Below are 22506 nucleotides of genomic sequence, written 5' to 3' on the forward strand. Positions count from 1 at the left end.
CAACTGATTACAATTAGCAGCTATTTAAAGTTGTCCCTGTTTCATAGACATCTGGGTGCTGGAGAAGTTCTCCATGCTTTTAGGGAAGTACCCCATGTTCACAGCTACATGTCTGTTCCCTGCTAGTCAACTACATATTTGAAGCCAAGATTTCTTGTCTGAACAGCATCTCTCCTTCTTTTGCCACAACCTTTCTGTTTTGATGGCTGACCGATTCACAGTGGCCTTTAGCGTCATAGCCAAACCAACATAAATGCGTTGATTTATGCAAACGTGTTGCAGCAAAAGGACATAAAAATTCACAAATGAAACAGAGAGGGGAGCTGCAATAGGAAGTACTTGGGTTTCATATAAAATACTCAAATAGCTAAGCACTGCGAGGCAGTTTTTCATGAAGAAATGTAAATTGCTTTGGCAGAGTTTCAAGAAATTCCTTCAAAATAAAGTTTGCTAGTAGAAGATCTTATACAGAAATTAATTTAACTCATTCTTGCAAGGTGAGGAACCAGTCATTTGTTATGGAAAATTTGCTATAATAACAAAGTATTATAAAAGAAGAGAGACGACTGCCATTCTACCATTCCCTATATTCACAACAAAAGCAGGCAGGTCTACTTGCTAGAGAAGGCAATAAGATATGATGAGTTTTTCAGCAGTTAACCAGAACTGCCTCCCTCCCACCCCCAATCCCACAAAGGTAAGTAAGAGATGTACCTGAAGAGCAGGGTAGAAGAAGATCCATAATAACTGAATCTGCTCCTTTAGTGTAAACATTTATTTCATCTGTGAGAGGATGTCTGACGACTACCGACATCCTCTTCCTGACAGAATCAAAGCCCAATGTATGTAATACTTCAAAGCTTAATGTTCCCAGGTGAGGTAGCTCCACTGATACCTGGTCAGACAGCCTTCCAACCAGAGAACAGTTATATGCCCTTGCTGCATAGACGAGAGCAGCTTCATCTGGACTCTCTGCTTCATAACGGAGTTCGCCTTCCCCAGGTCCACTCCCCACAGCTGTTCGGCCTTGCTGGGTGCTGTAGCCATTGTTATTCATCTGCGCAGAGTATGTCAGCTTCTCTTCCAGTTTTAATAAAGTGCTATCCGTAGATGTAGATGAAAGCACACTTAAACCAAATCTGTGCATTGATTTGCTTGTAGCTAGACTAGATGAACTGCTGCTGTTAGATCCAGAGGTCAAGCGACTTGGAGTGAATCTTCGTATGAAGTCTTCTATGGTTTTTACTGGAGATTTTAGTTCAAATCGATCTCTAACCTTGAGAAGTAAAAAACAAACCAATGAACAAAAACCAAAGAAAAGCTGTACAGGAATTCTGACATTGATATTCAGTCTAAGCAGCTCCAACTAAAGAGGAGTATTTCTTTGAGAACAAAAAATAATGGCATTTGTATTTTGAGAAAGGAAAGTAAATGGACAAAACTGACTCAACAGCAAAAAACTTAGCAGAACTTTAGAATTGTGCCTCCGTGTGAAAGCACGTATGTTTGTATTAAAAACATTTTTTCTTTTTTCACCTCCTCAGATATGACTAATGGATAGACTATCAAAGTTGCACCATCACCAGTAGTGCATACTAAAACCTATCGTTAGTAGGAAACATTGGCATTCTTTGTGCATATTCAGTGAAGGTAGTAAAAGAAAGTTGATGGAAGAGCTTTCTATCGAGAATGTGGTATCAGAAAAGTTTTATGAGAATATGCCAATGTCAACAACATTCTCAATAGGAACATGTTGAAATAAATAATTTCCGCTCTCTTCTCTTTCAGCATCAAAGCATTTTGCTTCAGTTTTATCACTCATCTCTGTTTACTTAAATCTTTTTACAGATATAGTGCTATTAATAGTAATAGCATACTCATAGTGATATATATTAAATTACTGTATAACAGTGTAGCATTCCTGAAACAGCAGAACTGAGCATTCTCCAAATGTTTCCCTGGCACAAAACCATGTCATTTTGCAGACTAGTTCACTTTTTATTCCAATCTGGAACAGAAACAACTCCCAGAATTTTCTCCAGAATGGAAATTCCAGCTGCTGGCTAGCTTTAATACTACATTCCATTATATTTTTGTTTTACAGATCATCTTGGGATTGCATTTTTGAAATTCTCATTCATCAATGACACTGGCTTAGGCCGATTTAAGCAGTAATGATCATTATTTCTTATAATGAGCTTAAGATGCATCTTTTACATAATTTGAAAGTTTTAAGCGATGCTTTTCAAGTATATTCTCATTTTGAACTTTTTAAAAATGTCTCAGCCTTTTCTTAATTTAATCCATATGTTCAAAATATCCACAGACAGCTTATATTCTTTTCTGGAAAGTCTTGCACATTTGCAAATTAGTTCCCACACATACACGCATATTTACATTTATTAAATTGTCAATGAAAGCATATTTTACCTTGAAGGTAAGTGAAATAGTTGACATACTCCATTTAACTAATGGTTAACTAAACCCACTCAATCACACAGCAGTTCTAAGAGTTGTCTTATAACTAGTCTACTTGTTTCTCACTAGAACAGGAGGTTTTCATTTCTCCAATTTACAAGATAAATTAGCATCAATGCAAAAGGGGCTTAAACTCTGTTTTGCTGTTTCTTTAACCCACCTTCTGTCGGGGCTGATTTGGTGCAGTTACCACAACTGTATTACATATAGTCAAAGCGATGAAGAAGTCAAAAATGTCACATAGTTCTGGACTCAGATGGGATAATGGCTGTTCGTGGCTCCTCATGACCTCCAGATGCTTTGCACATTCATTCACCTTTTCCAACAAGCTTGGGTCAGGTGTGATGTCCTTCTCCTAGTAATAAATAGCAGTGATTAATATCTGTGATTCTGCAAATTTCCAAAGCAGCATGAAGCAATCAAAGCATCCAAAGCAGCGCCAATATCAAGAGTTTTATGGTGGCCTTACACCACAGAATGGAGGTGGAGAGGGCTTTAAGAAACTCATTCTAGACAATAAACAGTTAACAATGAGTCTACCAAAAGAAATGGAAAGGTGAGTAACTGTTACCAACTATTTCATTAGAGATATTTATAGTGGCAATATTAATCTACTTTGGGTGCAGTGGATGGGAGAAGAGTTACATACTAATATTCCTCCCTCTCTCCTGTCTAGTTCAAGACATTCATTATCTATTACTAAAGGGTGGTACACTACAGAGACCAAAACAGTGGAAAAATTAGACAATGACATTCAAAGCTCGGCCTTACATCAGTACAATAAAATTAAACCATCTTGGATTATTTATTAGAGAACATCAACCATCCACACATTTGAAGGTAATTCATGTGTTTTTTTACACTGAAACACAGAGCACTTTCCACTCTATTTCATCAGTACTTTCCACTTACTTAATCTATTGCTTGTCAGAGCAAGCTCTGGTACTTCTTAAGATAGGAGGATGCAAGGATACAAAAGATTAAAAGATAAACTGATCTAAGGCTCTTTCTTCAATAGAATTTTATCTGCTGATGCTCAGCAGCTGATGAATCTGAGAAACCACAGAACTCCATGTGTAAAAACTGCAGCTTGGAATTGTACCAAAACAGCTTGCTCTTGACTGAAATCAAGAAGTTCCACCAGTGTAAACAGCATCTTTGTGCCTCTATTTGCAATTTGTTTTAAGGGTGAATTTGTGTCAACAGTGCAACAACACAAAATCCCTAGATAGACAAGACTTGGCTTCTCTGCTCTTTTATTATCAATCGGCTCATGTGAAACTTCCGCTGAATTACAATAGTATAAAATAAACTAGACAAAGTAAAGTTGTAAGGACATAAATTCACCAACATTTTGAAGTAAAGTTTTTTATTTTTTTTTAAATAAAACACATGAAATCCACTGATAACCTTCAATCACACTAAAATTATGCTACGGTGTATGTCAACAGTGTCTAAGAATTGGAATACACATTGTCCAGCCCAGCACTTGTTAGTTTTAAAATCCTCTGACAAAAAAGAAAAGAAGAGGCAGATGCAGAGCAATTAGAATCTTTGACCTCAAACCTTATGCTACTTTCAGCTTCTGTAGATAAACAGAAGGCATACATTTTCTTTTCAAAATCAAGGTATAAATAAAACAAAGGTTTTGGGTTGTCTTTACCTTTAGCTTGTTCCCACAAGAAGATATTTAGATAAGATCTATGCCAACACTTGATTATTTTTGTACACACAGCTGTGACTACAGAAGAAAAAATGCCATGATGCAGTCTATAAGAGGTACACAATGTGCTATAGATTTCTCTACTTTTCCCTTTTCAGGACATTGTTCTATTAAAAGATACAAGACACTGTGCATTAGTTCTCATGACTTACCATTGGGCTACTGAACGCAGTGTGCTTCGAGAGTATGCTTGCTCTTTTTGCTTCAGCTCTGCTACCTGTGCGCCGGTGGGTTTTGGTGCTCTGGCTTCTGTGGATTACTTTGATGCTCTGATGGCTGCAGATACTATCACGCTGGGATAGAGTTCCTCCTTTTGGGGCTGCCTCGTCTTCCTCAGAATCAGGTTCTTGGTACATCGCTAAGCGTTTGGCTATCAGTAAAAATACAGAGGGAGAAATGTTGCATATGTTAAATGTGGCTGAGAGAGGGAGAGGGACATGGTGAGTTTGTTAAAGTGATCTGGTTTTAATATTATACTGTGCTTTCATGGTAATAATGAATGATTCCATTATCAGGAGATAGATAACAAAGTCTCATCTTAATTGAATGGTAGTATCTAACAGAGGATGCAGATAACATAATTAGAAATGTAATGCAATACACTGCCTCCCTCATCATGACGCTCTCTCTGAAAGGCAGTTAGACTCTGCAGTAACTCACTACATTCCTGAAGACTATTCTGCAGTTCAGCCTGATGAAATCAACCAAATAATTTGGTCTTCACTTGCAGTCTGAGAAGGAAATACACAATCCAGGAAATTTTCTTGTCATTTCCAACAGAATACAGAAATTTCACAGAAAAGTATGCAGAATACAGACATTTCACAGCAAAAATGTCACATCTACCCAGCACCAGTTAACTGACATCTGAAATGTTCTCAGAATGACACATCTACAGAGCACTGCTGCCTGTATTTTATATACAGAGATGAGGTACAGACAGCATAAAAGCCTTGCTCAAGGTCAGGGCCATCTGCTGCAGAGTGGAGACATGAACCCAGATTCCTGACTCCTAGCCTAGTGCTAAAACCACCCTGGAGTCCATCACCTCCTCTCTGGACAGCATGATAGGCAGGACAATGCAGCATGCAGTATCGAAACCAGGGTACCCTCACCTGCTGCAACACTTGTTTCTATCAGTATTTGCTGCAGTGAGCAATACCTAGTTTACACAGAATGAAAGAGTTTTTCCAAATGATATATTTTAGATAAATGCTTCCCCAGTCAAGAATCCAATTACAACAACTAATGTTAGAAACCAATCCTGGCAGTTTGATATACTGAAGTTAAAAAGGAAAGGGAAAGAAGAGGTGTGAAACAGCTGTGGAATCCAGCCCTTCTAATGGCAGGCTCTAACTGATGTATAACATATTATTTCACTCCTAAAGACCCTGGGCATTTAAGAACCTGGGTTATTCATTAGGCAGGCAGATGCCACTCTAACAAGTATCTATTTATTCCTTCATTAGGTATTCATTGAAAGGCTTTTCTTTATACTCTCAAAATAATCCACACTATCCAGATATACAATACAAGTTACATACTTGTGGCTTGGCTTTGTTTCGGTTCTCTGGTGTTACAGATCAGATTTTCCTAATGTCAAATGATAAATCACTAGCATGTAAGTTAATCACTCAGGCATTTAAAAAAAAAAAAAATAAAAGAAGATGATTTTTCTTCCAAAATGCTTCCTGAGAAAAATCTTGCATTACATATAGTTAGTTTAGCATGGGATCACTTTTAACGTAACTAGCTTTACGATCAAAGAAAAACCCATCCTTGCCATCCGCTGCAATTTTCAAAGATGTTTTAGCTGTCAGAAAAGTCAGAGGAATTGAAATCAGACCACACACAGTACATGGTGATAGCTCTATCAGTACAGTATCATACATCAGAGGTTTTTTCAACTCCCCTTGGAACACGTATAGGCTCTGTCTGAAATGTGGGAGCTGGGAGAGTTTCCCAGTTCTGGCTGTGAATGCACACCTGGTCCTTGGTCCAGCTGCATGCCCAGGTATGCAACATCCTGTGCTGCACTCTGGCTCCTGCTGGAAGAAAATTCAGGCCATGGAGGTAGAAAGTGCCACAGTGCATTTGGAGACACGGAGAAGAGACTGCAGGGCACACTGCAGATCACTTCTGCCCAATAGCTAGAATACAGACATTACTATGCAGCAAGAATTAAGAATTTTGAAGAAATAATGAAACCTGGTTCAATCGTTATGTTACGGCTAAGGTTCACAACGCTTCAGCTGTGCAAAGCGTGCTTCTTTGGGAACACGCTGTTCTCTCCACCCACTCAGCTCTCTCCGATTCAGAACCTTTTCCTGTGAACATTATAACCTGAAAGACATTGTTGCGGGATGCTTTTCAGTTTCAGCAGTGAAAATTGATGGCCTTGATCTTTTGTCTGATAGAGGGGGTTTTGTTAAGGGCAAAGACACAAACAACTTTGAGAAACACAGCAATGCAATTCATGAAAGTCAAACTGCACTATCCTCTAGTTCATTTTATATTTATGGCACAAAGAAGAAACAATAATTAATACTTATTCTATGAACTCTCTTCCATCTTTCAGAAGACACCAGTAAGCTATAAATAAAACTCCTGTAGTAGCTGCTAAGTATTTGAAGAGACATTCTTTTATTTTAAAAAAGCTTTTATTTCATTATTTTTTGTTTTTGCTTATTTTTGTTTTACCTTCCATGCTACCTATGTTCTATGATGAGGCATCCATTTTGCAGGCTGGCAGAGACACTGCTGCCACACAGCTAGATATTCCGCTAACTAGAAAAGTGGGATCAGGAAACCCTAAATAACTTCCCTTCAAGCAGAATAAAACTGCAGACCCCTAAACCAGAATAACTCAGCTGTCAGTGTGTGTGCCCCGATTTCACCATGGAATAACTCAATTTCGCCCCAAACCATTGAATAAGGCTGTTACTGAACTATCATGAAGTAAATCTAGATGTGCAGTACTTACCACACCACCTTATTTCCTTACTATGAGTGCAAGCTTATTTCACTTTGAAGTGCACTCTGGTGTCTGCATAAAGAGTCAGTAGAGCAGCTAGCATGCTATAAATTTGTACAAGTGTGCTAACATAATCTTAATTTACTTTGCAAAAACTTCCCCACAAGGACAAGTCTTGAGACTAGAAAACACGAAGATTTTCCTTCCTCTCCTCTCTTGGCATCCCCAGGGGCTTACAATGAATAACCTTAAGTCCTTCATTAAGAACTCTTTACTCCACTTAGAAATGGAGATCATTCCTACTTTTCTGGAGATTTTCCAGAGCAATTCTGAGTGTAGGTATATGCTTAGAAAAAAGTAATACCTGTGTCTAAACATTAGTTATTCTGTCTTCTATAAGACTTAAAACAGGGCACTCACAATGTACTGAGTTCCACATCTGCTGGCACTGGTTCTTTCCTCAGTTACCAATTAAAATTCTTCAAAAGGCAATAACAAATGCAAAGAGAAACTACAGACAAGCTACACAGAGGGCTTGAAGCACCCAGTTCTGCTAAAGGTTTTGATCTTTCTGGGGAAGGCCCCCATGGACTATCCTGATTTCTGAAGATCGTCCAATTGTAAAGGTGGCAGATGAGAAGTCCCTTTGGAAGCAACAGCTGAATTTACAGAAAGGTTTTACTGATTTTTATGCCTTTTTTTTTTAAAAAATAAATCCAATTCTCCAACATGGCTGGAATGTGCAGTCTGTGTTCTCTTGACTACATACAAAAAGAGTAAGAAAGTCCCACTACGAAGCAGCCCCCCAAACTAAGAAAGAGATTTTTTTAATATAATGCACTTTCCTATGAAAAGTAGTTGCTGGCTATTCTTCAGCAAGAAAAAATAGAAAGCAGAAATAAACTCCTTTCTCAGATCTAGTGATTAAGAAACTTTGCTAGGCAAGAGCAAATCACTGAGGTTTTAATCATCTGCCTTCACCACCATAAACATCTCTTAGTTTTATGTTGTCTAGATTTTTTTTCACAGTCATTGGAAGGAAGAGGGACGAATGCAAAGAATGAAAAATTCAAATTTTTCAGATTTGTGTGGTTGCATTCGTGGAGATTCAACTCGTGTTTTGTCAAAAGTTCCATCCAATGGATGGCTAAAACTAGAAAAACAGACATCACACCCCGTAGGCAAGAGTGCAATTAATTTGGCATTTGGAAAACAACTAGGACAAATGTCAGGCCAAGAGCATCTGGTTGTAGCTACATCATATAATGACTTTCAGAAGCATAGTCAGCTTTTGGGCACCTACTATCTCTGGGATTAGCAGACTTGGGGCATGGCCGGTTCCAAGAATTATTAGAAGCTGGCTACTAGCCTGAAGGGAAGAGCTATGGTATCGCAACGTAATTTTACATATAAGGAAACAATTCCTTTTTTTTGTTTGTTTTTGGTGCTAACATTCTTTTGGGCTAGGAGGAAGTACTGATTGGAAGAATAATTCTGGGATTTAACCAGAGTATAGTGTCAATGGGTATTTCATAAATGCCCAGGACATTTATGAATGGGACAATCATTCTTCTACTTGGAGTGGTCCATGACATACCCTGCTCCTGAATTAACATTCTGCGAATCAAGAATATTTGAAGGAGATAACAGAACAGATTTAAGAACGCAGGTCACATAGACATGAGGTGGGAATTCTCTGACTATCTTTGATACAAATACCTAAAATTAGGTAACAACAATCCCATCCCTATCAACATAGTCTCCACAAGGTCCAAAGAGGCAGTGCGAATTCCCGAAGTTTGATCCCAATCACTGCATAATCCATCACCAAAATATTACAGGTGACCTCAACAATGACGAATACTTGATAGACCTTGCATCGTGGAACTGCTGCTGAGTACACTTACACTTTCCCTCACCGCCTTCACAAGCATTCCTGGATTCATCTTCAGTGCTAGGCTCTCACACAGCAGTACCCATGAGTAATACTTTGTACTACCTCCAGTTGGCCAAGAGATTCTGACTCGTGCTGGTGCAATTTATTGGCCTCTATTATTCATGTTTTTGTCACCTCTTGTCTAGACTAAAACTCCTGGGCATAGCGCCATAAGCCTCATAAGAAACTTAGAGCTAATAGAGAATTCTGGAGGAAAATGTTTTCTCCAGCAAATTAATGAAAACTGCCCCTTGTTCCCTACACTACCTAAAAAAAGTATTAAGTCTTGTTCAGGGTTTCAGTTTTTATTTTAGAAGCATTTAATTGCTTCAAGCCTGCTTAAGGTCCACATAAGCCTCTGTGATGAAAACCATGATTACATGTCCACATCTGATGCAAAACAGAACTCTCCATCGTAATCATAAAGCTCACCTTTCACATGGGGAATTTACATGGCTTTGTGGAACAAACTTCCAAAGAAAATAAGGACAATCCCACCACTCAATAAAAAGACATGCTGCCTCAAATATGCCAAACCTAACACAGCGTAGCGTATGGCTTTTAAGCAGCCCCCAAACCCAAACAAATTGTGCACTGCATGCACAGCGAGAGGAAAAAGGGGAAAGACCAAGCTATGCATAAGGAAAGTCACACGCATTGCTTAATGCACTAGTGGAAGGAACTCAGATATTATGATGACAAATGCAGTATAACAATCCCTGCAGAACAGAAAAGAATGGGATAAATGCTTATAACTGCGAACAAATTTTAGGGAGAAAAGCTTGTAATGCAGCATAGAGAACATTTGTGAAGGCTATGCACAATCTGTTGATTTGAGTGATTAACAGATATGCAGCAGTCCTAGATTGTCCAGAAAAAATGCTTCAACAGAAAATTAAAGTTCCAAAGTGAGGAAATTTCAGACCTTAATCTGCCACTGTAGGCATAACTTCCCCACTCTGTCTGTTTGCATGGCTGAGCCCCAGAATATAGGGCCTCTAGACGACTTCAGAGGAAAATTTGCCAAAACTTCTTAGCATGGGAAAAAGTGTGGTACATCTTAGCCTTGTTCTTGGATACGGCTGAATGGAGCTGTTCTGACTGAAATTTCGCCCCCAGAATTCATGCCTGAGGCAAACATCTGGCATGGAAAACTTGGAACCAAATAGTTAAAAGTTTTGTAAAACTATCCGTAACTGAAAACAGGATCTTATCATGAGAAGGGTCAAGCAACTGGAATAACAGGCACTGCTACCCAGCCACAGCAGAGTAACAAACTCAGGCCAAAGAGCTCAGAACAAGGATTCTTCTAGTGTGAGCTATCTGCTTTTACAGTAGAAAATGACCTGTTATCTTCAGCTTTTGAATCTTGACTCGTGTACAACAATTTTATATTCATTTTTTCATCTAAAGTGCTACTCAAGTTTGATTCCAAGTAACAAACCACTATGTCTGAAAAATTATTCAGATAAGTGAAGAAAGACATAGACCATCTTTGAAATAGATAAGGCAGATGCATTTTCTTCCATATACGGTATATGGTTTTCTTCCATATATGGCAGCCTCAGATCACTTGCCAAGTGAAAGATTTTAGAATTTTCTAATTCATGAAATCTTCAGCAAAACTTGAGGTGCAGAGCAGGATGGTATCAGTTATAACATATGCCCCAAAACCTCGGAGGGGAATTCAGATACTCTGGTATAAGACATAGAAAAGCGGCTGACAAATCATTTGCAAGTAAGCACACAGCAATGAAATGTTGCTGATGCACTCCCTAAACCCAGAAAGAGCTGTGATAGACATTTTACCACACATCAACAAGTAGGTTTCAGTAGCAGAAAAGATAAGAGATGGTTAGAAAATCAGACTGGAGAACAGACCTAACAAAAGACTTGAATGAAGAATAGTTTTTACTGTGTTATTAATCCTGATTATAGGGAACAAAATAAATAGAAACTATCACCATTATATGTAGAATGACAGAGAAAGACCTATTTTCTGTAGAGGAGAAAAGAAAAAGAATAAAATACTGTGTATAAAATATTGTATATAAATTTTGTGTCAATTTACGAATTACATTTCTCAGAAATTTTATACTGACTAAAATTACAACAAAGCCCAACCACAGCCATACATGAAAAGAATGACAGAAAAAAAAAAGAGTTTATTTTATGTATTTGACACTTTTGTTTGTAGTGAAATTCACTCTGCTTTCATTAACATTTATATTGCAATCTGAACTCATAAAAGGAAAGCATGCACAAACTTAGATTTCTGTTAAATACATTACATTTGAAGAAAAAATATCTGAAACTCAATACTCAAATTCCAGAGCCTGAGTTCAGCCTACATATTAGCTGATGATACCAAGCTCATAAAAATACCCTTTCTGCACAGTTTTAGTTGGCAGTAGCATCATCATTCCTGCAAACAACACAGTATACTCTGAAATTAGTGTAAACAAGCAAAAGATCAATGGCAATGAAGAAGAAAAAACAAATGAATAATCAGACTGTCACAAGCAGAATTAGGACTCCAGAAACACACTCTCGATTCTAATTCTTCTCTCTTTCTTACCTATAGTACAGAGGTAGGAAGTCACAGCTTCTCCCTGTTTAAGTTCTTCTTTCTGTAACACTGGGATAATAACACTACCCAAACACCCAGTTTCTTGAAAAAGAGTGCCTTAAATGTAAGGTCTCAGTACTACTTTAAAGTAGAAGAAAAAAAGAACAACCCTTGCATAATCCCAAACTTCAAAGTATCTTTTTCCAATTTGGAATCTTATGAACTCTCTAAAGCATGTTTTAGATTTTCCAGTCTATTTTGATTATTTCTCTTACCCTGTATCTTATTCATAAGCTGACCTTCTGTAATGGTCTTTGAGAAAACTTTCTAATCAGTGATCTTTGTATGTTATGTAGATTAAGAAACTTATTTTTTGCAAACAGGAATGCAATTCTGTAGCTATCAATATTTTCCCCCACACAGCCAATGATTTGAAGAGTTAAGATCTGTTATGTAAAAAATGGTAACAACAAAATGTTAGAGGAAAATAGCACAAATTACAAAAAAATCACAAAACAGGAAATCACTTCATAATTTTAAAAGGTTGATGAGATGACACAGGGATGACAACCATCACATGCCCTTGTGACAAAGAGTGACTTTTTAGTGTTTCCAGAACCTGATACCTGGGGACATTCTCTCAACTGCAATGTTCACATAGCAGTGAAGATACCTTAACACAGACACCTGTCACACAGGAGCACTGAAAAGAATCTGACAAAGGTAACATAAAATATGCTATTAGATCAGATTATGTTTCTTGCTAATCTGAAAACCAGCATGTTTGTTTACATTTATTTTGCAGCACAAAAGGATAATGTCATTCGAGGTATTCAATCAGACACTAGTCTGGCTGTATGCTTAAAACCGACATTTTACATAGTATATTTCAAACACACCAAACAATTGTGATACCAGTAGCACTTTTCAATTTGCTTAAATTAGCCATGTGCTCAAGTGCTTTACTATAGCATCAGCTAAAGCCAGGAGCTTTCACTGTCTTGACAACATACTGTAGATGTTACAGAACACTTTGATAAGACTGTCATTGCTAGCTGAACACAGCCATCAAATTATGCTAATCTAAAAACAGCTATTATGGAGTTTGCTGAGTGGATACATGCAATTTCTTTTGTTTTTCTTCTTGATTTAAGATTACAGTAATTTTTATATCTACTTCAGATTGTCCACAGTACAATTGTTAGACAGAAAAAAAAGATCATGAGCTCACCATTATCATCATGGGAATACTCTATTCCAGAAACAGTGCATCTTCGGAAAACCATCTTGTTTTCAGTAAGTGTCCCAGTCTTGTCTGAAAAGATAAACTGCACCTGACCTAAGTCTTCTGTGATATTTAACGCTCGGCACTGCAGCTGAGAGTCTGTTTCTTCATCATAAAAATCTTTATCTTGATGAATAAAGTATACTTGGCAGATTTTAACTATTTCAATGGATACATACAAAGAAATTGGAATCATAACCTAGAATACACAAAAGGAAAGAGAATTAGGAGAAAACAGAAACAAGGATACAATGACTTAGTAAAATCTAGTTAACTTGGTACTAGACTAGAGCATAGAGAGGCTATGTACTTTAAGAATTTACCGTAAAGTTATTATCATGTTTGAAAAGAGTTTATGTACTGTGTTAGGTGAGGAAAACCTATGGTGAATTGCAGAGCTGAAATGCATTAATGTGTCTAGAAGGGTAATTATCAAAGCTAGGACAGAAGCAAATCTTTTTTAGGCTAATAAGGCGAGCTTGAAACTAACTGGGAAAGGAAAATAAAAAAAAAAACAACCCCAAAATAGACGGTATAGTCAGAACCCTGTAAATGTGAAAGAATAGGATATATTTATTCTGCATAAATAATAGACTGTTTGCAAATTCACTTTGCAGGAATACGAGAAACAAAATCAGAAGCGTTCACCTCTCCACAGGTACAATCTTTGTGGCCTTGGCTTTTGCACTGCAGATTATTTGAATGCAGAACACATTTTATAATTGCTGAAGAAAGAGATGTGAGAAGAAGTTTCTCCAGAAAAGATTTTCAACTGTTTCTTCAGGATTGTCAAAACTCCGTGAAATACCTAATTTGTACCTGAATTTTTCTCTGCATATGTTTTTCAGAACAGAAATTCCTGACTGCATACATTATTTAGCTTGCTGAATTAGATATGAGGGATAAATTATAGCATGTAGGTAAGTGGCAAATGTGGTTATTTAAACAAAAGCTACAGTTAAAGTTTAGTGTTTAAAGAATTCTGTGGTGAATTTTTTTAACCAATATCATAACCCAATACCTCAGAGTAAAAAGTAATTTAACATCCTTTTTCATTCCTTTTTTTAAAGGAGTTGCTGCCTCCATGTCCCACTGGGCATACTTCCACATGTCCCAGTGACATGAGTCTCTGTTACTTCTCTTAACTTACTGCCACCTTCACCATTCAATACATTTCTCTTGAGGACCAAAAAACCTTTAACAGAGTTTGTTATCTAGCTGAGATATGGAGGTGTTAAGAGCCGTATCTTTGGAAAGTGGTTAAAAGAGTATACAACTCATGTTCATACCAGGACACTGTACCCAAAGTGGCACCCACAGTCTTTGAGGTGTTGTTCCACCGTGGGTGGATATGAAGCATAAAGCTTGTTTCCTCCCAGCATCCTATCTCTTCCTACTTGTTTAAAATGAAATAAAATACCTGAGTCTTTTGGGGAAGGTTCTTGGACGATTATCTTCTCCAACACCAAGGGAGCTCTGACAGCTTACTCTATGCATCAGTTAGTTTATTTTTTTAGAGAAGTTATCATCTTTTTACCACCAGATAGACCACTTTGTTTATTTAATTTAGCTTTCTGGTTATATATTATCACAGTCCCTATAGATAAAATTTAATTTTAAAGAGACTAAATTTACTCCTTTTTAGTGCTTGTTTAGCTGCTTACATGACTTAGTGGTAGAAGGGGTACTACACATACTGCACATTTATAGCTTTATTACAGCAAACTATGAACAGGTGACAGCATGTACAACTTGATTACCTGGAAAACTATGATCACTGTCAGAAATAAATATACTGAAGCTAAAACAGGAGACAAGTATTTGCCATCAGGCCCTGGAACGTCAAAGAATGGTTTCTTCTTCTCAGCATATTGCCATACCCATAGGCCATGACCTGCAGAAGAGTTGAAAGAGAGAAAAATGCAAATTAAGTCCAAGGAAAAATGCTTACGGTATGAATTTGTTCTTAGAGTTGAGTTAGCTGGGAAAGTGGTATTTGTTTTCAACTATTCTGCATGACTTTTGAAAAAGGCCCTAAACCCATAGTTTTTTCTGCCTTTGGATTTGGGGTTTGAGAAAGGGGTTTGTCTGGCCTCAGGGACAGCATGCAAGTGTCATTTCGCATAACTTTATCCAAATAAAGTGAGCTGGCTAGTCTAAATTAGTAGTTTAGGCTCTTTCTGTAATCAGCAGAGAAAACCATATTTCTTCAGAAAGTCATTCATTTCAATAATATTTGATGTGTTAAAATGAAAGAACTCCATTGATTGCACTGGGTATATCACTAGCCAGCTATTACTAAACTAAACTAGTTTCAGCTAGATAAAGTCAGAAGAGACTTTAATCTTACTGTGTGAATCTTCACCACCATGCCTACAGAACTAATGAAATAATAGTATCAGCAGAGTCAACAGCATGGAAGCTGAGGAACTAAGAACAGAAAAAATTCTAAGCCTTGCTCAGAATGTTTTTTTTCATTGATTGTGCTGATAACTAAATAAAGATAAAGTGGGGTTTCTTTTTGGTTTGGGTTTTTTTTGGGAAAATGACATTCTTGTTAAAGAGATGGAAAGTTGCCTTTTTAAGTACAGTGCTAGTATTTGCAGTCCTAAAAGTCCTAAAATGGTATGCCTAATGTTTTTAAGGTTAAAAACAAGGAAGAATTCCCCCACAATAAGAAGCATTCAAACTATCTTCACTATATGTCAGAAATCAGAAAAAAAGGACAAAGGTCTACTTTAAAAGTAATCTTTCGTAAGCCACATCTAACAAAGTCCTTTACATCTTGATACATAAACTCAGCCTCGAACTCTTAGAAAATAAAAATACTTAAGTCAAGTGAGAAAATTATTTTGTCCCTATACTACCAATATGAGCATATCACCATACTGATGTCTTTATTGATGTCTGTATTTTTATTCTTGAGAGCAAAAATTGGAAGCCCCACACTAAGAATGACCTACATCAAGACTTGTTCTGTAAATATCCTGACTCAGATTTTCAAAAGAATTAGTTAAGTGTCATACTTCCACTTTCTTGACAGAAGGTACCAAAATTGCCTGACTCTCACAGAACACAGCTTTGCAGGTCTTGAAGCACCAGGCCCCTCTGCTTTCCAAAGGCTCAAGAAAATTTCTTTCCAGCTCTTTTTGGTTGTTACCACCTCCAGCAGTTTGCTCTGTCCCTCTGCTGGTGGTTTCTAGCCTTGTAGCAGAAGTGACAGAAGGGAAGGCGCATGTGTCACCTACTGTGTGCCACCTCCTCCTGTTTACATTCATGCATCTCAGGAGTTTCAGCTAAACTGAAGCCACTGCAGTGCACACCCTGCTGCTGCTGCTCTAGGGGCAACACCTCAGATGCAGTGGCAGAGGGGACAGCTGCAGGCAGTGACTCCTTGCAATTAAGCCTTCCATGGCACTTCAGCCCTGAGGACTGGGCTCCCGATCACTGAGACACTATAAAAGAGTGTCATGAACTCAGTGGAAACAAGTATGCGGCTGATTCACAGCTGGAAATACTCATCTTTAAGCAGCATTTAACAATACCTGGAAAAAGGCACACAGAGACTTATTAAAATGGCATAAGATTGTTATTAAACTACACCATGGTTGTTAGGAAACATTCTGGTGTGTATGCCATATGACTCACACACAAACATTACAGAACACACAAACATTAAGGATATGGAATTCATATGCCATATATAAAGAATCATTTTGGGTGCCAAACATAAAACTCAATTCTTTCTCACAAATGAACAGAAAAAAAGCCTGAAGAGTATTAACCTGAACCTTAGCATTTCCTTAAACACTCCATGAAGTCTAGAGAGTATTCTGCTTGGATTTATACAGATTTAGACTTTCATTTATTTCTTCTATGTCAAAGCTGCAGCCTTAGGGACAGTGCATCAATGTTGTGCACTGTGCCCTTGATTTATTAAATAGTACTGGGGAATAGTGTAGCGTTTGCTACATATCAAGGTGCCACGCTTAGATCACTGGTCGGCCCGGACCAGGGAAAGAGACAGATAACACACACAGTGTGAGCGCCAACTTCCGCCTTTTATTGCGCAGTTAATTCCTTTTATACTAACAAGGGGAGGTGGGGTTACAGGTACATCACAAGGCTGCGACTAACCCTCTAACTTTCTGTGACATCGCGAGATCTTCCGAATGCCGAACCCTACAAATAGCACTGTGCTAATTATGTTTTTTCTCTCCTCATAAACTACTTTGTTGACTGATTAATGGCATGTTACACTCCACCACCTGTAATTTTGAGGGGACTACATAGAAAATGGCTTCTTTTGGACTTGACATTTTTGGATGCTATCAAGGGTAGTAGAATCTAAGCCTTCAGATCCCTGGTACTAATACCATATATTTGATTGATACTAAGAAGCTGTTTAGATGACCTTATGTATCAAGACATCTTGATTTCAAAGAAGAAAACACAACAAAAACTAGACAGTATGGAGGCAGCTTTATGGATTTCATCTTTTGGCAGGCACATATGTTTTTGATAAAGCTAAGTGCATGAATCCCAAGACAGTCTGATACTTAAGTTTCTACTTTGAAAGAGCACTTACCGATGGCAGAAAACAGACACATGATTAGAAGTATGAGGACACACCAAAGGACGTCGGCATTCATCTGCCTTTCAAGCTTACTGCGTTTGTAACGGGGTCCATTATTATTTAACAAAGCTTTGGTCTCATGCCCTGCAGAAGCAATTACATCAAATTATGTCATATAGATTTTTGTTATTATTTTAAGAAAACCTTAAAAAGGCAGTATGCCTCGTCAGACAGAAAACCAGCTTTTACCTGCATAGATTACTATTCCTGCAACCTCTTCTGTATTTCTAATGGTACATCCACGTAACAAAAGATTTTCTTTGAACAGTCCATCCTTTTTTCCACTTTTATGTACACTGCAGAAAATTTAAAAACAGAACAAAGCATGGCATGACAAAACATTAAGCTTGTTAAATCATAGTACTCTGTAATATAACAAGCCCAGGAAACATCTTCAAAGTTTAAGAAGTTTTGTCAACCTGATAGTGAAATAGTTCCTTAGATCTTCCTCCTGGGAAGATTCTCTGCCACACTTTGAAAACTGAGAATACCTATCCAAGAATCCAAGACATGTAGCAGCCCAGCTGGAGCAGTACCAGTTGCTGTTGGATATACAAATGTACTGGACAAATGCTCACTAGAGGTATGCAGGCCAAATCTACAGCATGTGTGCAGCCTATCTAATGCTTTGAAATGCATTGGACTTTCTGCGCATGTGCAAATTGACTGTGCAGTCACAGTTAACCCAGTCCACCTAAGAGCAGCTGTGTAGTGCATACGATCAACCCACTAGTCACATGTTCTTACCAAATAAATCCTAGAAAGAAATACGGTAAAATTGGGAAAGGACTGTGTTTCAGAAGCAGTGATACTAAGGAAGATGTGCCAGGGATATTATGCATCAGTTCAGTGAAAAAGAAAGGAAAAAAATACCATGTGTTCATCAGTAAGAACAAGAGAAATTCCTTTCAGAAGTGTCTCACTGACTCTCTAAGAAAGACGAAATGGTCTGTGCCCTGATGAATCTTGTTGAGTAGCACCAAAACACATGAGAACAACGGAACAAAGTAAGTTTCCACTACAAGCTGTTGTCTGCTGTGTATGGACTGACTCAAATTTCAGCTGACAGAGAAATACAGAAAACAGCCTTATGAGAATTAACAGGCATCAGGGAAATGCTAAACAATAATAACAACAATTTAAAAACAACATTAGAATGTTTTATTAGGCAAAAAAGACAACCCAAATAATAATTTCAAACCTTTTCTAAATAAATAAAATTTAATTTAATCAGCTGTAGCATCCCAATGCCTGAGAGAATATTAAAGCAAAGTCTGAAACGTTTAAATGCTCTGCCTTCACTTTCAGAGCATCAAAACTATCGCACTTCCAAAGTCTAAAAAACAGACTGCAATAAGAAACTGGTAAAAGCTGGGAGTTCAAGAGAAATCCTGGAAAAGCACATGCACTATACTAAAACTAACATTGTGCGGTTGCAACATCAAATTTTATGGCTACCTGGATTTGAGCATTTAAAATCCTGTGTCCCCTGAAATCTGCAAACTGGCTTAAAATTGTGCCTTTTACAAAGGTGGAGTTGTTCTTCTTTGCCTCCTATTTTCTAAGCCTTCACAGCTGGGTTATATCTTCGTGCTTTTCTGATTGTTAAAATCTTTTCTTTTTCTAAATGAGGACCAGAATTCTAACTTTAGCGCATGCTTCTAGGATCTCAGGCCTGAAGAACTATATCAAATATCCTGAGATCTGCAAGAAGAAAAGGTTCATATTGGTGAATCCTTTGTACTCTTCCCCAGTCTAGTAGGACTACTTGCAGATTATGCTGTTACGCTGGTTATGCTATGTAGCCTCTAGTCAATGCTCTTAGTTAAGAGTAGAATACGACTTCTTACTATCTTAGCTTATACAACAGCTCCAAAGCAATGGTGCAACATCGGAAGTTAACCTGTACGTTCCAAGACCCCAATCTACTGCCCTCACCCACAGGCTGAGCCTTCTCACTACAACTCATCCTTACATGCGTTTGGTACCGCTTTTTACTTTTCCATGTCTAAATGAAGTCAATCAACTCACCTGCTGCTCACCAGACCTTTAGAAAACATGGATGAACTCAAAATCTAGGAGAAAGAAGCTGGCAGGGGCTGGAGGAAACTCACTGTTTCCTTCATGTCTGCACTCACTCCCAGTGACTCACTAACAGAACATACATGTAAGGCAATTGGGCACTGATGATAAAAGGGAGAAAAAATTAGAGATATAAAGGTCTGGATTAAAAAATAATGAAAACTAGAGTTGAATAAAACCACTCACTTTGATAAAAAAACCTGCCAAGTCTATAACTTTATGTCCAGGTGGAGAGATGGCTTAGATCCCATTTCTAGCCCTGCAGAGTTATAAACTCTAAGCTTCTTACAGAGGCTGAACAGTCTGTTTTTCCCCTTTCTGGATTCAGGCCAGTATAACTTTGGAGGCAAAGAAGGAAACTTTTCTCTGTCAGTATTTAAAACAGTGGCTGGCTGAAGCCACTCAGACGCCTGGAACGCGAAGGCTAGCCCACGAGGAAACGCACTGACAAGTGCAGGTGCAATGTTCTTTTTCTCCGCAATTTCTCACACGGATGACACCGCAGATATGCACTATCTAAACATCTAAAACATACATGCACCACGAATTAGGAGAAATGGGCGGACAAGATGCAGTTAGCTACTACTTCGCTACAGCACTCTGAAAGTGTTTGTGTAGAAATAAGCCTCCTGGTTCAATACAGCAAAGCAAAAATAAGTCCGATGGTAGCTCACTTCAGCCTTTTATTATATTTTTCCTTGTTACGTGTTTGCCAGCATTAAGCAACAATGTGACGTATCAAAACTGTATTCAAAAGAGTATTTTCTTTCACTGTCTGGTTTCTCAAGTGTCTTACAAAGCAAATTATAGAGCTAGCATTACTTTCCAAGGCTTGACACTCCCAAAGAAAATATTCAACAATCTTAAACATAGTCTCAGTGCACATCATCAGTCAGAATCTTCCTGACTCTCAATTCTGATGCAACTTAGTCTAGGTTATTGGGGTTTTTTTCCCCCCAGGATAAGTGGTGTCACTACAGCACATTAAAGAGACATCACTGTATAGATTTTAAAATTTGTTTTCTTAAATAAATTGTAACATGATTTTGTATTTATTTGGTTTTGTTATCTTATGAAGAGCTTTGAAATAGAAATACAGTCATGTATTCATATTATTATTATTATTATTATAATTCCTTGCTATACTTATTTTGGTAGGATCAGATAAAGCTTTCTATTCTTGTCCAATAGTAAAATTTTTATTTTTAGGGAAAAGCTGAAAAGCCAGAATGCCAACTACTACTCCTCCTTTTCCCTTGTCCATACACACACAAAAAACCTAGAAACAAGATTTTAAAGCAATTTTTTTTTAATTTTTGGAACCTAGCATGGGATTTTTGAATGTTTGCCATGCATACTGTACATAATCTGCCTAGACCCATACAGGCAGGGGGCATGTTAGGTTTTATTCTATTCTTTTTACACAGAAGAATTCTTATAGGGGAAATAAAAATGAGGAAATATGCTTGGGATATCTGAGGATACAGAAACTGCAAAACAGTATTAAAGCAAGCACCTGAGTAGAACCAGTAGTCTGCCTGTCTGTCTGCACATCCAGAGTGTGTTCAATGCAGACTGTGCCAAAGTAACGGAAGAAGTCATATGTAGTAATGTGTACACTACACTTTTGCAGATATAGAAACATAGAATCATAGGGCCAGGCCCCTCAATGCATTTTGCAATATTTTTGTGATTTTTTTTATTACCATGTCTCCTTTTACCCTCACCTGCCTGTGCTACATTGGTTACCTGTAGTGATCACATTTCAGAATAACTGTGGGGAACAGAAGTTTTACATGTTTACAACACACACACACACAAATATTTCTATTACCCAAAAGATTTGTCAGCCCAGACATTAGAACCAAAGGAGCTCTTCATATTTCAAACACAGAAAAATAGTCCTAATCAAAACCGGAAATCTACCAAGTGGTCAAAACTTCAAGTACACTTTGACAGTAATGTCTCAGCACAGCTTTTACATATGGATCTCTTGGAAGTCTATTATTTCATACCATCCCCATTTAAATATCTCAGTAACATTTCTTTTCAGTTGAGCTAGTATCAGCTGGGAGCGACCTGAACCTTTCTTTCAAGCAGTGACTGCTGGTAAGATTTTGAACAAGAGTTAAGATTTGAGTTTGACGTGGCAATGACATGTTTCAATTCATATGTGCTAATTACTATTCATCTTGCTAATGTATGATTTGAAATAGACCCATGATTTCATGATACTAATGAAGGAAATCTAAAAAGAGGGGAGAAAAAGCCTTCTTCCGTGATAAATTAGGAGACTGAGAGTTTATTTGTTGAGGGGTTGGTTCCTGCTCTTTACTTCAAACACCCCGTGGTCCTTTAGTTGTAAACTTCTTGCAGCATAGCTGATGAGACCTGGAAATCACCTGATGCTTTCTGCCAGATTCAAAACTGATGTCTTGGCTTTTTGCTGTGCCAAAATATATTCACATCATTTGTGAAACACTGAAGTATAAAGAAGATTAAATAGAATCAATATTGAACAACAGTCTTCCAAAAAGTACTACCATGTTTTCTGCTACATAATCCAAACGGTTCTGTAACTTACAAGCTACAGACATTTTCCACATGGAGTATGTAAGTAAATATATAATGAAAGACAAATTTATGGATACCTTCTACAGTATTCAACCTCTGCTCAATATTTTGGGGACTAAGATTCACACACATGAAGTGTGCTAGAAAAGCTGCCAAGCCTTGCATTTCCATATTGGGAAATGTCATTTCTGCAGTAGAGCAGGCTCTCGATTAATGTAGACACTCACACACCCTCTTGCAGTAATGTCT

The 22506-nt window shown here is 37.7% G+C and overlaps 1 protein-coding gene across 1 annotated transcript in view; it reads right to left on the minus strand.

Annotated features, from left to right (window-relative positions):
- ATP10A (ATPase phospholipid transporting 10A (putative)) overlaps positions 1 to 22506 on the minus strand; it is a 122135-nt gene that overhangs the window by 33036 nt on the left and 66593 nt on the right. The window contains exons 4-10 of the mRNA XM_075057284.1: positions 17791 to 17897; positions 17554 to 17685; positions 14726 to 14859; positions 12912 to 13164; positions 4354 to 4571; positions 2639 to 2833; positions 715 to 1276 (exon numbers count right to left, since the gene is read on the minus strand). Of these exons, the coding sequence (XP_074913385.1) occupies positions 715 to 1276; positions 2639 to 2833; positions 4354 to 4571; positions 12912 to 13164; positions 14726 to 14859; positions 17554 to 17685; positions 17791 to 17897 (1601 nt within the window). The remainder of the gene's footprint in view (positions 1 to 714; positions 1277 to 2638; positions 2834 to 4353; positions 4572 to 12911; positions 13165 to 14725; positions 14860 to 17553; positions 17686 to 17790; positions 17898 to 22506) is intronic.

This window comes from Buteo buteo, chromosome 25 (genome assembly GCF_964188355.1).
Source record: "Buteo buteo chromosome 25, bButBut1.hap1.1, whole genome shotgun sequence".
Lineage (NCBI taxonomy): Eukaryota > Metazoa > Chordata > Aves > Accipitriformes > Accipitridae > Buteo > Buteo buteo.